This window comes from Balaenoptera borealis (genome assembly GCF_965194805.1).
Source record: "Balaenoptera borealis genome assembly, chromosome: 3".
Taxonomy (NCBI): Eukaryota; Metazoa; Chordata; class Mammalia; order Artiodactyla; family Balaenopteridae; genus Balaenoptera; species Balaenoptera borealis.
Window position 1 is genome coordinate 21689805 of NC_138866.1, and position 13083 is coordinate 21702887.

The 13083-nt window shown below is 34.7% G+C and overlaps 1 protein-coding gene across 1 annotated transcript in view; it reads left to right on the plus strand.

Moving 5' to 3' along the window:
- The window catches only part of GTF2A1 (general transcription factor IIA subunit 1), a 44338-nt gene that overhangs the window by 15261 nt on the left and 15994 nt on the right, over positions 1 to 13083 (plus strand). The window contains exons 5-7 of the mRNA XM_082384740.1: positions 3305 to 3380; positions 5418 to 5551; positions 7899 to 8219. Of these exons, the coding sequence (XP_082240866.1) occupies positions 3305 to 3380; positions 5418 to 5551; positions 7899 to 8219 (531 nt within the window). The remainder of the gene's footprint in view (positions 1 to 3304; positions 3381 to 5417; positions 5552 to 7898; positions 8220 to 13083) is intronic.

Genomic DNA, 13083 nt, shown 5'->3' on the forward strand with positions numbered 1-13083 from the left:
ATTGGATTTAGCAGCAAATCTAAAGTTTAGCTTGGTACTTCGACATTAAGGTTCATAAAATTATGCAACTTTCTGTTGAAAATACCAAAAGAATGATGCTTTGTGGGAGCTGTTTTATCTTCTGCTATTTTTTGAAAATAGGTTTATGGGACCTACCAAACATTATGCCAAGTATAGTTATGTTGCAGAAGACCCATTAACTGAAAGAGGTTAGGAATGCTAAGAATTATAAACTTTTTAAAAATGAAAATGAACCATTTGGGTAAAGATAACTAGTATCGTTAAGATCAGACATTTACAAATTTTGCTCTGATTTAACCATAGCATAGCCTAATAAGTTTTATTACAATATGTAAATTGCTACTTTAAAATGCATTTTAGCCAGTTGAGTTTATTATACATTAGACTTTTGATATTTCTAAGAGATAGCCACTGAACTTCATAAGTCCTCAAATTTTCAAATTTCACTTAGCACATATAATATATCCCATCAGATATAACTATAAAACTGAAAGAAAGAAACCCTCAGATCCTTAGAAAATCTTTACTTCTGTCCTCACAGTTTTTTTTTAAAAATAAAACACTAAAACAAAGTTTAATTAGAATAGTTGTTCCAGCATTTTCTCGTAAATGGCTTTTCTTCTGTTTAAACTGCACAGACTGTTAGTGGTGTCTCTGCTCTGACATTCCATTCTTAAATTCAGCCAAATCCTTTTATTAGGTAAGAATCATTATTTTAAATAAGATCTCTTAATCTAGTGTTAGCAGTGAGATTTTCTTTTCAGATCCAGATTTTTTTTTTTTTAAATGAAAAAGCAATATTTAAAAAAATCAGTTACTATATTTTGTGAATGATGAGTGAACCTGAAAGTTCATTTGTGTTTTATAAGCCATATAGGAAGCAGGGCTTACCTACTAGACAAACGACTTCTTTCTATTGATATATACCAGCCTTAACAAATGTATAACTTTACAGAATTGCAAATTTCTACACGATAGAAATTGGAATTTTTAAATTCACAAAAAATCAAGAATCTCTGTTTGTACTTCCAGTTCAGGTTCCTGGAGTCAGTTCTTTTGCATGAAAATCACAAAAGTCCATGCCTATCGAGTCTCACAAGAGTTTTATTATTCAAAAAAAAATTCCCTTTCAAGTTTAAGGCACCAAATTTCTTTTTAACCTCCATCCTTAAAAATAAGTCTCACTGTAGGATCCATATTGTAGTTGGTACTATTGAGACTGTTTCCTAGGGAATAACTTGTATCATTTTAAAACAGAAAGTTTGGTAGAATCACTTGCAGTAGACCCATCTAATTTTGAAGAATTTTAAGTGTTGTGGGAGAGAATTTTGAATTAAAATTGTGTTTAAAAAGACAGGTAAAATTAATGGCCCATCTCTTACTAATTTGCTGTGTCTCCTTGATTCTAAAGAGCATATGTATTTAAACAGATCATAGGTCAGACTTCAATCAATAAAATGTTAGCATTTATACGTATTTCAGCATTTTACTTGTTTTCAGTTAGTGTTTGCTTCATGTGTTTTTCATGTTCTAAAATGTAATCAGTATAGGCTTTTTACAAATAAGTTTTTTGGGTTTTTGTTTGTTTGCATTATTCCTGATTCAAAGATATCCATTAAAAACAGTTTGATTTTGAAAAAAAAATTTTTTTTAATATAAGAATATGGGATAGTGATAATATATTTGGTAGAAAGCTATTTCAGGGAACTTATGAAGCAGGACCTTATATCAAACTAGTTTTGCAGGTTCTCTTTATGAAATCGCTCAAATGCATTATTCACGTTAGGGCCTTTTCACAAAATACAAGAAGGAACTTTCAGCAGACATTAATAAAAGATGGTTTGTGTATGATACATCACAACAAATATTTATAGCAACTTGAATGTGCAGAGGTATGCAGGTGGTTATTTTCTCATGTATGCTATAAGGAAAATGCTAGGTCAGTTTGCTAGTAGAGGGAGATTATTAATCTTATAAAATGTGAATTATAGGCACTTAATATTCCTAAATAATATTTCTCAATAGTAAGTGGTTGTTAATATATTCCTTAAATTTAGATTACCTTTCATTTGCTTATATAGACAAAATTTATTTAAATCTTTCATTTATTTAATAAAATGAAATGCAGAACCTGCATTTTATAAAGAGAACTTGGTGAGCTAGGTAGCTGGATTTTGGGGACATAATGGGAGTTGCAGGCTTAAGATACAGAGAATACTTAGGCCTGTCAAATGGCAACAAGCGTATTTTCTTGGAAGGCTATACTTAGAGCATGACTAGATAGTTGTATCATTAACCTACTTGAGTGTAATTTTCCAAGTTTTGTTGACTTCAAAGCACAGTTAATATTTATTTCTTGAAGTGTACTCAAATAGAGGTGTTTCTAAAAATGTATAAGTTAGATTGAGTATATGAAGATTTGGTACCTTAAAAAAGATTGAAGGGGGAGGGGGAAAAAAAACTACCTGTATATAGTTACAGTGAGATACATGGAAATACTTTGAGCTCAGGATTTTAAAAAAACAGTAAAAATGTAGTGTAATTCTTTCAGAGGAAAGGGGAGAAGTCTCCAGAAGCAGTAAATCAAGAATTTATCCTGGATTTAAAAACATTCAGAGTATAATTTCATGTATATTTTTATAATTTAAAGTCAGATACTAACTTCATTTTAAAGTGTAGAAATTAATTTTTGTGACTTAAGATTTTTAAGGTATTTTCTATATTGATAAAACTGTCAGTAATATATGTTTCACCTAGATAATGCCAGTGTTGTCACGTTATGGCATCTTAGAAGAATTGCCAGCTAAGAATTGCAGTCTTCTGATATAAGGTTTTCTTTAGAGACCTGTTAATCATGGTATAAATTAAAAATATTAGGATTTCTAAAATGAAGATACTTACACTTTTGCCATAAGTATATTAATTGACAACAAGGAATTGGGAGTAAGGGAACAGAATAAGTAAGGAAATAATGGAATGGATATTTTATTTATTGTACAGCACTGTTAGTGTGGGTTAGATTTCCTTAGAGTACATTCTCCAGGTGAAAAAACCTTCTAATTATATTATTCTACTTAATTGCTTGAAATAATGAGGTAAGATGTTTAGGCTCAATGGTCTTTATTGTACCATTTTATAAAATGGCAGTTAGTCTTATTGTTAGAACTTTTCATTTTAGTATATACTAAATGAAACTTTAAATACTATTAAAATATGCCAGAGATAAACTGATGTGCTGTTATGCACATACATGGTTTTGATTGTTTTTCATTGTTTTTTTCAGAGTGCTGCTGCTACAGCTGCTACCTTAGCACTCCCTGCCGGTGTGACTCCTGTTCAACAGATATTAACAAATTCAGGTAATTAGGAATAACTGATCCATTATTTATATAACTCAGAAAATTGTACCGTCTAGCCTTTGTCTTGTCTTCACTGAAAGGCAGAAGATCTTAATACTTCTTTTACCATTTGGCTTAACATTATTAAAATAAGATGATTTGAGGACCATGGCATATTAAACCATAATCACTGCTGAGGATGCAGTAGAGAAGATGAGAATTGCACTTGAACTTTTGATCCATGAATGGAATCCTATTTATTGAATGAAGTATGATTATATAGAAGTGCTTATTTACTTGGTTTTTTGCTAAACACATTTAACTTACCAAATAAGTTAAACTTAACTCATTTGAACTAATTTGTGATATCAAACTAAATCCTATAGTATCTTAAGAGCAAATTTATTGCATTCTATTTTATATAGTATCTCCATAGCTGGCAAAATTTACTTTTGATAATGTTTGAAAAATTTATTTACCTGGATTTTAAGTATTTTCTCTGTAATTTAATTATACAATTTCTTGCAAATCAAAACTACAATGAGGTATCACCTCACACCAGTCAGAATGGCCATCATCAAAAAATCTACAAACAATAAATGCTGGAGAGGGTGTGGAGAAAAGGGAACCCTCATGCACTGTTGGTGGGAATGTAGATTGGTGCAGCCACTATGGAAAACAGTATGGAGGTCCCTTAAAAAACTAAAAATAAAACCACCATACGACTCAGCAATCCCACTACTGGGCATATACCCTGAGAAAACCATAATTCAAAGAGTCACATACCACAGTGTTCATTGCAACACTATTTATAATAGCCAGGACATGGAAGCAACCTAAGTGTCCATCGACAGATGAATGGATAAAGAAGATGTGGCACATATATACAATGGAATATTACTCAGCCATAAAAAGAAACGAAACTGAGTTATTTGTAGTGAGGTGGATGGACCTAGAGTCTGTCATACAGAGTGAAGTAAGTCAGAAAGAGAAAAACAAATACCGTATGCTAACATATATATGGAATCTAAAAAAAAAAAAAGGGTTCTGAAGAACCTAGGGGTAGGACAGGAGTAAAGACGCAGATGTAGAGAATGGACTTAAGGACTCGGGGAGGGGAAAGAGTAAGCTGGGACGAAGTGAGAGAGTGGCATGTACATATATACACTACCAAATGTAAAACCGATAGCTAGTGGGAAGCAGCCGCATAGCACAGGGAGATCAGCTCTGTGCTTTGTGACCACCTAGAGGGGTGGGATAGGGAGGGTGGGAGGGAGACGCAAGAGGGAGGGAATATGGGGATATAAGTGTACATATAGCTGATTCACTTTGTTATAAAGCAGAAACTAACACACCATTGTAAAGCAATTATACTCCAATAAAGATGTTAAAAAAAAGAAGTACAATGATTATACAATTTCTTGTTATTTTGTTAATTTCTAAATTTTTGAAGAACAAACTTAGCGGCTAGCTACATATTTTAATGCGATATAATTGCTTACTACTTAATTAATTCAACATTCTGCATCATTTAAAACAATATATTAGAGGGATTTGGTATAAGCCAGTCATACTGTTAGTGTTATGTGGCAATGATAATTGGTTCAGCAAACTTACTGTTTTTTAAGTCATCTTGAAGCTAAGGAATGCTGTGCTTTTGTTCAAGATATTAACGCATTATTATACTTTTGTTTCCTTAAAGCTTTAAAAATGAACAGCCCCTGAAATGTCTGCTGATCTTACTTATTCCTCTCTCATGACTTGTTAGCGAAGATAATTTACGCTTTTAATCAACTCTCATAATCTGTTGTTAAAATTTTGTTGGAAACAGCTTTTTAAGGAAAATAAAACATATTAAGCATTGTATTTGAGCATGTCGTAAAGTCAGAGAAGGTAAGGACTATAGTTTACTGTGTATGGATGACAGCCCTTAATAAAATTGTTAGCCTTCTTAGTAATTTTTGACATTCACTATGGTCTGACATTCACTCTGAATTCGTTTGTTTTGAGGTGGTCACTGCTAAAGTGGTAACTTGGAATACATACTTTTTACTTTAGGCCAGCTTCTTCAAGTGGTCAGAGCAGCCAATGGTGCCCAGTATATCTTTCAGCCTCAGCAGTCAGTAGTTCTACAACAGCAGGTTATACCACAAATGCAGCCTGGTGGAGTACAAGCTCCTGTTATACAACAGGTAAAAATCTTAAGTTCTGACCACCATGGGGTTCTTTTTTCTGCTTCTGTATGAATTCTCTGGGTGTTTCCCATCCCTTTTTCCATAGCTTTATCTATACAAATTCTTAGACTCTTCTCTAATACTACACAACCTGTCATTCTGAATTCCTCCTGTATACCTCATAGCTTAACTTACAGTATGTTTAAGACTAAATTGTTATCCCTACTCATTCTTTATCATCCTCCTTCCCGCTTTTTATAAGTGGCACCACTCTCCATCCAGCCTCCTAAGCTAGTTATTCAGCATTCATTCAACACACATTTATTGGGTGGCTACGTATCAGGGTCTTTGCAAGAGACTAGAGATTTAGGAGTGAACAAAGCAGGCATGAGTCTAGTTTCATGATGGTTATGTATTGTCTGGGAAGGGGGTATGTGGAATCCTCCCTTTTGCTTACCTCTAATATCCAAGGTATCATGAAATCCTACCAATTCTTCTTAATAGTTCCTTTTTTTCAGACTGCAGTTTAAACATGCTTTCAGTCCCTTAATAATATTTGAAACTAGTTTTCTTTTCCCACACTCTCTTTTGTCATTTCCTTAGTTCATGCTCTCATAATTTCTCACTTAAAATACTGTGTTATCCTCTTAATTGATTTCCCTGCCTCTAGCCTTGTGCCCTCCTAACTTGACTGCTACTCTATATTTGTAGTCATTGTTCTAAAAATCTTAAAATTTTTTAATGATTTCCCATTGCTTATTGGAAAAAGTGTAAACTCCTCAGCATGGGTTATGAGATCTTTTTTGGGTTCTTGTTTTTTTGATTTTTCCACATTTTATTTTTTGCCATGCTTCCAGTTGTTACCTGGTTCAGCTGCTGTTTATATCAAAGTTGACAAATATTTGCACATGCTTGTGTGCTAGGTGTTAAACTCTTGTACTGTGAGGACAAAGATGAAAGAGAAATGATGATTTTCTTGAGGAACTTGTGTACTTTGAAAAAGAGATACATAAACGAATAACATTAATATGGTAGTACAATGATAGAGGTACAGAAGAGGAACATTAATCCAGCCTACTTACAGCCTTCCAAATTTGTCCTGTCCAAATTTGGTACTTCTGGGTTTCACTTGACGCTGTTCTGTTTAGAATGCCACCTTTGGCCTTCCTTCTAGCAGTTCTCTCCAGTCCCCAGCAAACAAACAAACCAAACAGAAAAAGCGTGGCTAATCTCCTAAAACACAAATAGAAACTCAACTGTTGCCTACTAGGAAGGCTTCCCTGACCAGGCCTTGTCCCCGCAAGCTGAATTTAGTACTCTCTCCTGTCTTTTCATAATGCTATATATCGCAATTCTCTGACATCTTCTGTCTTTTTGAGTTGTTATTGCTTTGTCTATTGCATCATTAATCTGTAAACTTCTTAAAAGAAATACTGTCTTATTATTTTTGCTTTCCTTGAACCTAATGACAAGGAATTGCCATTTAGTGCTTTTAATTTATCACTAGGCATTCTCTGCTTTTTATTTAATAACTATAATTATAAATATGTTCATTATAATAGATATAATTACTATTTGTTAATAGGTTCTTTTTGAGTTGTGGTTTACTTTAGAATTCTAGGATGCAGAGGCTGGAAGGAACTTTAGAAATCATCTGATCTGGTGGTTCACAGCTTTGGTTGCATGATTAGAATTACCTGGGGAACTTTAAATAAAATGAATAGATGTCATCTTATACCAATTAAATCAGAATATTAGGAGTGGGGGCTTAGGTATCAGTATTTTTAAGTTACCAGGTTGTTATAATTTGTAGCCAGTGTTGAGAACCATTGACCCTAATCTAACAGTGAAGAGAGGTTAAATGACTTGCCTCTGCTACATCTTTATCTGTGATCTTAGACAAAACTGGAACCCAGGGCTTCAGATTCCAGGGCAGTGTTCTTCATAGGGAGGCAGTGAAGCATAATAATAAGAGCAGAACCAGAAAACCTAGGTTCACATTTTGCCTCTTAGTGACTTGACTGCAAGCTTTGCAAGTTATTAAACCTCTATACCTCAAGCAAGTAAACTAATAACGTGTAACTCTTGGCCTGGAATCTGGCATATACATAGCAAGTACTTGATTAATGGAGCAGTTATCTTCAGAAAATCTTTTTCCTTTAGAAATTTGGTAAAATGAAAATTTAGTGGATCAGTACACTCACTAAACATTCCTCTTGTGCTTTGGTAGTTTTAACTGCGCATGAGATATGGCAATTTGGGGTGATTCTTTAGCATTGGGGCCTATTTTTGTGTACCAAGCAATGAAACTGAGCTACTTGATCCTCTAGCTAGTTACTAATCTGTAGTTTTTCTTTTGCCTTAGGTACTGGCCCCTCTTCCTGGAGGGATTTCACCACAAACAGGTGTTATCATCCAGCCCCAGCAAATCTTATTTACAGGAAATAAGACTCAGGTTATACCTACAACGGTGGCAGCACCTACACCAGCACAAGCACAGCTAACCGCAGCTGGCCAACAGCAGCCACAGGCCCAGCCTGCTCAACAGCAAGCCCCGCTGGTGTTGCAGGTTGATGGGACTGGGGATACGTCATCTGAAGAAGATGAAGATGAAGAAGAAGACTATGATGATGAGGAGGAAGAAGACAAAGAGAAAGATGGAGCTGAAGATGGGCAGGTAGAAGAGGTAAGTTTCTAGTAAAAGACTAGAAGTAAGAAACTTACTCAATCATTTCTTCTTTTACTTGGTACCAAACTGATGAATTATATTTTTTTAGAGGCTGTTAGGGTACTATACCCTAAGATTTTTAGATTGTTCTGGATGTATTTATCTTCATAAAATATTTCTATAGCTGGTAACAAAAAAATGAATGAATACCAAATTAAGCTGTACTTATAAAGGTGATGGAGACAGTGCATGTAATTCTAATTCTTTGGCTTATGCATTCATCATGATGTAGCTTAAAGATTAAACACTGGTAGAACAGATAGGTGTGGTAATCTTTTCCTTCAGTAATTTAAAACAACATTTTGGAAGAGAAGAAACTTAAGAAAAAGCTAAATGTGACCGATTTATTCAAAACCTCCTTTTGTTCCATATTCCATACCAGTTCCGTAGATAACCTTATCTACTCTTAGTGTCTATCTTCAGTTAAACAACCATATTTACCTTTTTTTAAATTTTTAAATTTTATTTAATTTATTTTTTTATACAGCAGGTTCTTATTAGTCATCCATTTTATACACATCAGTGTATACATGTCAATCCCAATCTCCCAATTCATCACACCACCACCCCCACCCACCACCACTTTCCCCCCTTGGTGTCCATACGTTTGTTCTCTACATCTGTGTCTCAGTTTCTGCCCTGCAAATTGGTTCATCTGTACCATTTTTCTAGGTTCCACATATATGCGTTAATATACGATATTTGTTTTTCTCTTTCTGACTTACTTCACTCTGTATGACACTCTCTAGATCCATCCACGTCTCTACAAATGACCCAATTTCGTTCCTTTTTATGGCTGAGTAATATTCCATTGTATATATGTACCACATCTTCTTTATCCATTCGTCTGTCGATGGGCATTTAGGTTGCTTCCATGACCTGGCTATTGTAAATAGTGCTTCAATGAACATTGGGGTGCATGTATCTTTTTGAATTATGGTCTTCTCAAGGTATATGCCCACTAGTGGGATTGCTGGGTGCTATGGTAGTTCTATTTTTAGTTTTTTAAGAAACCTCCATACTGTTCTCCATAGTGGCTGTATCAATTTACATTCCCACCAACAGGGCAGGAGGGTTCCCTTTTCTCCACACCCTCTCCAACATTTGTTGTTTGTAGATTCTGATGATGCCCATTCTAACTGGTGTGAGGTAATAACCTCATTGTAGTTTTGATTTGCATTTCTCTAATAATTGGTGATGTTGAGCATCTTTTCATGTGTTTCTTGGCCATCTGTATGTCCTCTTTAGAGAAATGTCTCTTTAGGTCTTCTTCCCATTTTTGGATGGGTTGTTGTTTTTTTACTATTAAGCTGCATGAGCTGTTTATATATTTTGGAGATTAATCCTTTGTCCGTTGATTTGTTTGCAAATATTTTCTCCCATTCTGAGGGTTGTCTTTTCGTCTTGTTTGTAGTTTCCTTTGCTTTGCAAAAGCTTTTAAGTTTCATTAGGTCCCATTTGTTTATTTTTGTTTTGATTTCCATTACTCTAGGAGGTGGATCAAAAATGATCTTGCTGTGATTTATGTCAAGGAGTGTTCTTCCTATGTTTTCCTCTAAGAGCTTTACAGTGTCGGTCTTCCATTTAGGTCTCTAATCCATTTTGAGTTTATTTTTGTGTATGGTGTTAGGGAGTGTTCTAATTTCATTCTTCTACATGTAGCTGTCCAGTTTTCCCAGCACCACTTATTGATGAGACTGTCTTTTCTCCATTGTATATCCTTGCCTCCTTTGTCATAGATTAGTTGACCATAGGTGCGTGGGTTTATCTCTGGGCTTTCTATCCTGTTCCATTGATCTATATTTCTGTTTCTGTGGCAGTACCATATTGTCGTGATTACTGTAGCTTTGTAGTATAGTCTGAAGTCAGGGCGACTGATTCCTCCAGCTCTGTTTTTTTCCCTCAAGACTGCTTTGGCTATTTGGGGTCTTTTCTGTCTCCATACAAATTTTAAGATTTTCTGTTCTAGTTCTGTAAAACATGCCATTGGTAATTTGATAGGGATTACATTGAATCTGTAGATTGCTTTGGGTAGTATAGTCATTTTCATAATATTGATTGTTCCAATCCAAGAACATGGTATATCTCTCCATCTGTTGGTATCATCTTTAATTTCTTTCATCACTGTCTTACAGTTTTCTGCATACAGGTCTTTGTCTCCCTTGGTAGGTTTATTCCTAGGTATTTTATTCTTTTTGTTGCAATGGTAAATGGGAGTGTTTCCTTAATTTCTCTTTCAGATTTTTCATCAGTAGTGCAAAGGAATGCAAGAGATTTCTGTGCATTAATTTTGTATCCTGCAACTTTACCAAATTCATTGATTAGCTCTAGTAGTTTTCTGGTGGCATCTTTAGGATTCTCTATGTATAGTATCATGTCATCTGCAAACAGTGACAGTTTTACTTCTTCTTTTCCAATTTGTGCTCCTTTTATTTCTTTTTCTTCTCTGATTGCCGTGGCTAGGACTTCCAAAACTATGTTGAATAATAGAGGTGAGAGTGGACATCCTTGTCTTGTTCCTGATCTTAGAGGAAATGCTTTCAGTTTTCCACCATTGAGAATGATGTTTGCTGTGGGTTTGTCATATATGGCCTTTATTATGTTGAGGTAGGTTCCCTCTATGCCCACTTTCTGGAGAGTTTTTATCCTAAATGGGTGTTGAATTTTGTCAGAAACTTTTTCTGCATCTATTGAGATGATCATATGTTTTTTATTCTTCAATTTGTTAACATGGTGTATCACATTGATTTGTGTATATTGAAGAATCCTTGCATCCCTGGGATAAATCCCACTTGATCATGGTGTATGATCCTTTTAATGTGCTGTTGGATTCTGTTTGCTAGTATTTTGTTGAGGATTTTTACATCTATATTCATCAGTGATATTGGTCGTAATTTTCTTTTTTTGTAGTATCTTTGTCTGGTTTTGGTATCAGGGTGATGGTGGCCTCATCGAATGAGTTTGGGGGTCTTCCTTCCTCTGCAATTTTTGGAAGAATTTAAGAAGGATGGGTGTTAGCTCTTCTCTAAATGTTTGATAGAATTCACCTGTGAAGCCATCTGGTCCTGGACTTTTGTTTGTTGGAAGATTTTTAGTCACAATTTCAATTTCATTACTTGTGATTGGTCTGTTCATATTTTCTATTTCTTCCTAGTTCAGTCTTGGAAGGTTACACCTTTCTAAGAATTTGTCCATTTCTTCCAGGTTGTCCATTTTATTGGCATAGAGTTGCTTGTAGTAGTCTCTTAGGGTGCTTTGTATTTCTGCAGTGTCTGTTGTAGCTTCTCCTTTTTCATTTCTAATTTTATTGATTTGAGTCTTCTCCCTCTTTTTCTTTGTGGGTCTGGCTAATGGTTTATCAATTTTGTTTATCTTCTCGAAGAACCAGCTCTTAGTTTAATTGATCTTTGCTATTGTTTTCTTTGTTTCTATTTCATTTATTTCTGCTCTGATCTTTATGATTTCTTTCCTTCTGCTAACTTCGGGTTTTCTTTGTTCTTTCTCTAGTTCCTTTAGGTGTAAGTTTAGATTGTTTATTTGAGATTTTTCTTGTTCCTTGAGGTAGTCTTGTATAGCTATAAACTTCCCTCTTAGAACTGCTTTTGCTGCATCCCATAGGTTTTGGATCATCGTGTTTTCATTATCATTTGTCTCTAGGTATTTTTTGATTTCCTCTTTGATTTCTTCAGTGATCTCTTGGTTATTTAGTAACATATTGTTTAGCCTCCATGTGTTGGTGTTTTTTACGGTTTTTTTCCCTGTAATTGATTTCTACGCTCATAGCCTTGTGGTCAGAAAAGATGCTTGATATGATTTCAATTTTCTTAAATTTACCAAGGCTTGATTTGTGACCCAAGATGTGATCTATCCTGGAGAATGTTCTGTGCACACTTGAGAAGAACGTGTGATCTGCTGTTTTTGGATGGAATGTCCTATAAATATCAATTAAATCTATCTGGTCTATTGTGTCATTTAAAGCTTGTGTTTACTTATTAATTTTCTGTTTGGATCATCTGTCCATTGGTGTAAGTGAGTTGTTAAAAGTCCCCCACTATTATGATGTTGTTGTCGATTTCCTCTTTTATAGCTGTTAGCAGTTGCCTTGTGTATTGAGGTGCTCCTATGTTGGGTGCATATATATTTATAATTGTTGTATCTTCTTCTTGGCTTGATCCCTTGGTCATTATGTACTGTCCTTCCTTGTCTCTTGTAACATTCTTTATTTTAATGTCTATTTTATCTGATATGATTATTGCTACTCCAGCTTTCTTTTGATTGCCATTTGCATGGAATGTCTTTTTCCATCCCCTCACTTTCAGTCTGAATGTGTCCCTAGGTCTGAAGTGGGTCTGTTGCAGACAGCATATATATGGGTCTTGCTTTTGTATCCATTCAGCAAGACGGTGTCCTTTTGTTGGAGCATTTAATCCATTCACGTTTAAGGTAATTATCGATATGTATGTTCCTATTACCATTTTCTTAATTGTTTTGTGGTTTTTTTTGTAGATCCTTTTCTTCTCTTGTGTTTCCCACTTAGAGAAGTTCCTTTAGCATTTGTTGTAAAGCTGGTTTGGTGGTGCTGAATTCTCTTAGCTTTTGCTTGTCTGTAAAGCTTTTGATTTCTCCATCAAATCTAAATGAGATCCTTGCCGGGTAGAGTAATCTTGGTTGTAGGTTCTTCCCTTTCATCTAAGTATATCATGACACTCCCTTCTGGCTTGTAGAGTTTCTGCTGGGAAATTAGCTGTTAACCTTATGGGAGTTACCTTGTATGCTATTTGTCATTTTTCCCTTGCTTCTTTCAATAATTTTCTTTGTCTTT